This window comes from Antechinus flavipes, unplaced genomic scaffold, assembly GCF_016432865.1.
Source record: "Antechinus flavipes isolate AdamAnt ecotype Samford, QLD, Australia unplaced genomic scaffold, AdamAnt_v2 unplaced_scaffold144, whole genome shotgun sequence".
In the NCBI taxonomy this organism is placed as follows: Eukaryota; Metazoa; Chordata; class Mammalia; order Dasyuromorphia; family Dasyuridae; genus Antechinus; species Antechinus flavipes.
The window spans coordinates 6750-9991 of record NW_026261980.1 but is presented as its reverse complement, the minus strand read 5'-3'; the positions used below and the strand labels follow the sequence as shown (position 1 = coordinate 9991).

At 40.9% G+C, this 3242-nt stretch overlaps 1 protein-coding gene across 1 annotated transcript; it reads right to left on the bottom strand.

Moving 5' to 3' along the window:
- Positions 1–1466: 1466 nt before the first annotated feature.
- Positions 1467–2270, bottom strand: LOC127543316 (general transcription factor IIF subunit 2-like). Its single transcript, XM_051969364.1, has one exon. It carries the CDS (start codon positions 2268–2270, stop codon positions 1482–1484), a length of 789 nt encoding a protein of 262 aa, XP_051825324.1. The 3' UTR covers positions 1467–1481.
- Between the last annotated feature and the right edge of the window lie 972 nt (positions 2271–3242).

Below are 3242 nucleotides of genomic sequence, written 5' to 3'. Positions count from 1 at the left end.
CACTAGCAGGACTGTGTTGCGCGTGCGCTCTGAGGTCCCAGAGCGTGCTGAGTCACTGTGGGGGGGAGAAGGGGGGGCGGCCAGGTCCCGAGAGACTCCAGCTGTTTGGGGTTGTATTCTGGATGCCTTCCTTAAACAGAGCAGTTTCAGTTTAGTAATGCCGAGAGATGAAAAATTAAAGAGATTGAGGATTGAATAAGATACGAAGAAATGGATAGGGAATTTTCTAGTTTAGCTTTGTAACCTTTGGTTCAAGGGGTCATTGGTATAGTACTTTCTCCTTATTGCTGGAGATGATTACTTTTTTATTATACCTTTTTATTTTTTCCAAATACATGCAAAGAGTTTTCAACATTCAGTTTTGCAAAACCTTATTTCCAAATTTTTCTCCTTTCCTCCCCCTCTCCCTGCCTAGTCTTCTAGATAGTAAACAATCCAATATATGTTAAATATATGCAATTCTTCTAAATATATTTCCATATTTGTTATGCTTTGCAAGAAAAATCAGATTAAAAGGGAGGTAGGAACAAGAAAGGAAAAAAAAAAACAACCAAAAAAAAGATGAAAGTGCTATGCTTTGATTCACCTTCAGTCTCCTTAGTTCTCTCTCTGTAGAAGGATAGATCTTTCCATCACAAGTCTATTGGAATTGTTAGGAATCATCTCATTGTTGAAAAGAGCCAAGTCCATCACTGTTGATCATCACACAATCTTCTTGTTACTGTGTACAGTTATCTTGATTCTGCTGACTTCACTCAGCGGTTCATGTGAATTTTTCCAGACTTCAAAAATCAGTCAACTCATCATTTCTTATAGAACAGTAACATTCCATTACATTCATGTACCATAACTTTATTCAGCTGATGGACATCTACTTAAATTCTAATTCCTTGCCCCTACAAAAAGGGCTGCTACAAATATTTTTGCACATGTGTGTACTTCCCTTTTTTATGATCTCTTTTTGGGATACAGACCCAGTAGAGACACTGCTGCTTGTATAGAGTTTTATAGTCCTTTGGATATAGTTCAGAATTGCTCTCCTGAATGATTGCATCAGTTCACAATTCCATTAACAATGTATTAGAGTCTCACTTTTCCCACATTCCCTCCAACATATATCATTTTCTTTTCCTGTTGTTGGAATCTTTACAAACTGCTAACTAATTAGAGTTGATCTAATCTTACAAGAAGATGTTTTGGGCCAGAACCTGAAACAAGGTACTAAGTAGAACTAATTGATAATTGTTAAAGAGTAAAGTGACTGGTGCTTTTTAATTCCTCTAAGCCTAAGCCGTCCTCAAAACTTTGAGCGATCTGTTAAAGAGTAAAGTGACTGGTACTTTTTAATTCCTCCAGCTTCATTTCTTTGTTTGTTTTTTAAATAAAGTTTCTAAAGTTTGGGGAGGGCTGCAGGGTTTGGTTAGTACAGTCACAAGCCCACCCTATCATCAGCTTCTTGTGGGCATATGGATGAGGTCTTCCTAATCACGCTTATCCTCTCCTTGGTAATGTCTGTACTCTGGCTTCAGTTCCCAGGTATTTTTGTGGGTTCCCTTAACATTGTAAATGCCTATTTCTCTCAAGATTTCCTTCAGGTATATCACAGGCTGTTTGGTGATGTCCACTAAATCCTTAATATTGTAATACTGATGTTTTTCAAAAGCTGAAAACAACATGTCCAAAACCTGTTGCTTATCAGCTCTAGCCCGCTTTCCATCTTCTTTCTTTTTCTTCTCATATTCAATATTGTATTGATGATTAGCCACAGGTTTAAAATTTGTTGTAACAGCTTTGTCCAGTTGCTGTGATAATCTTACAGGTTTTGAAGATTCTTCTATCTGTAACCTCTTCAATCTCATATAGTTTTCACTGGCAGCAGGTCTGCATTCAGCACGTTGTACCACTATTCCTTCCAATGAAAATTTATCATTAGCACTACTCTCAGAATTTTCTTCAGGCTGGCCTTCTGATGAGCTCTCTGTAAAGACTGTCAATGTCTGTCCTCCCACACTTTGCAAGAGAAAGGGATGTTCTCTGGGAGCACTAACAGAAGCAGGTTTTCCACCAATATCATGGATATTTGCAAGTTCCTCATTCAAGGTAAAAGATACCTCAGTCCTTCCTTGATTCTTTGCAATTCTCAGCTTTCCTACTTCTCCTCTTCCTGAAGCTTTGGCCCACTGCTGAGACAAATACTTAGGAACCTTCACTAGCCACACTCCGGTGTTTTGTTTGGCGCCGGTCAAGTCGAACTCCCTGCGCTTGGCCATGGCTCAACGCCGCCGTCGTCACCGGTGGAGTAGAAGGGAGCGCGGGTTCGGAGAAAAGAAGTCCGGAGGTCGCTTGGACAAACTCAGTCAGAATCAGGACTAGGAAAGACAGAGAAGTGGTGGCAGGCTCTCCTCTTTCGATTCCCCACTGAAACCAAGATCCGAAGGTGTGGTGATCTCTTGCCTCAGAGAGAGGGCTTCTGGCGTAATTCCGCTGAAATCTCCCAAAGTGCTGTGTCTGCACCAGAGTGCTCCTCTCCAATCTAGCTGAACTCTCTTCTGCGACCAGCCAGCCAAGTGAAAAATATTCTGGAATAGCTCTCTCTTCACTGGCCTTATATCTGAATCTTCTGAGAGAATGGGATTATGGGTTTTCTCCCATGGTGCTCTCTGGCCCTAAGAGCTTTAAGGGAGGTGTGAATTCACAAAGGTACAAGGTTTACTTTGTAAATCTGGCAAACTTGTGAACTCCGATGAGTAAAGGTGTAAACACAAGCATTGTACTAATTAGTTCTACTTAGTACCTTGTTTCAGGTTCTGGCCCAAAACATCTTCTTGTAAGATTAGATCAACTCTAATTAGTTAGCAGTTTGTAAAGATTCCAACATCTTTTAAATGTGGTGATCTTGTTCTTTTAAAATAAGTAGAATAGTTCTCTCTGGGGGAAGGGTAGGTTTCTTGAGGAAGGTTTCTGGGGGAGGTTTTCTTGGAGGCAGCCTTAGTATCAGTTCAGATCCATAATTACCCCAAATGCAGCCAGGTGATAAAAGTTCAGATCTTTTATCTCCAATATAGCCCGGTTAGCTTAGAGGCCTATCTCTCTGCTTAGTTCCAAGAGCTCTTGCCTCTTTGTCCTTTGCTTCTGCCTCTGCTTTCTTCAGCCTCTAGAGCCAGCACCAAGTTCAATCCTCCGAGACAGGGCTTCTGGCATAGTTCAGCTGAAATCTCACCGAGAGCCTCTGTCTGTCTCTT

Coding starts and splice junctions, on each gene's coding strand:
- LOC127543316 (XM_051969364.1), bottom strand. CDS start 2,270: ATGGCCAAGCGCAGGGAGTTCGACTTGACCGGCGCCAAACAAAACACC.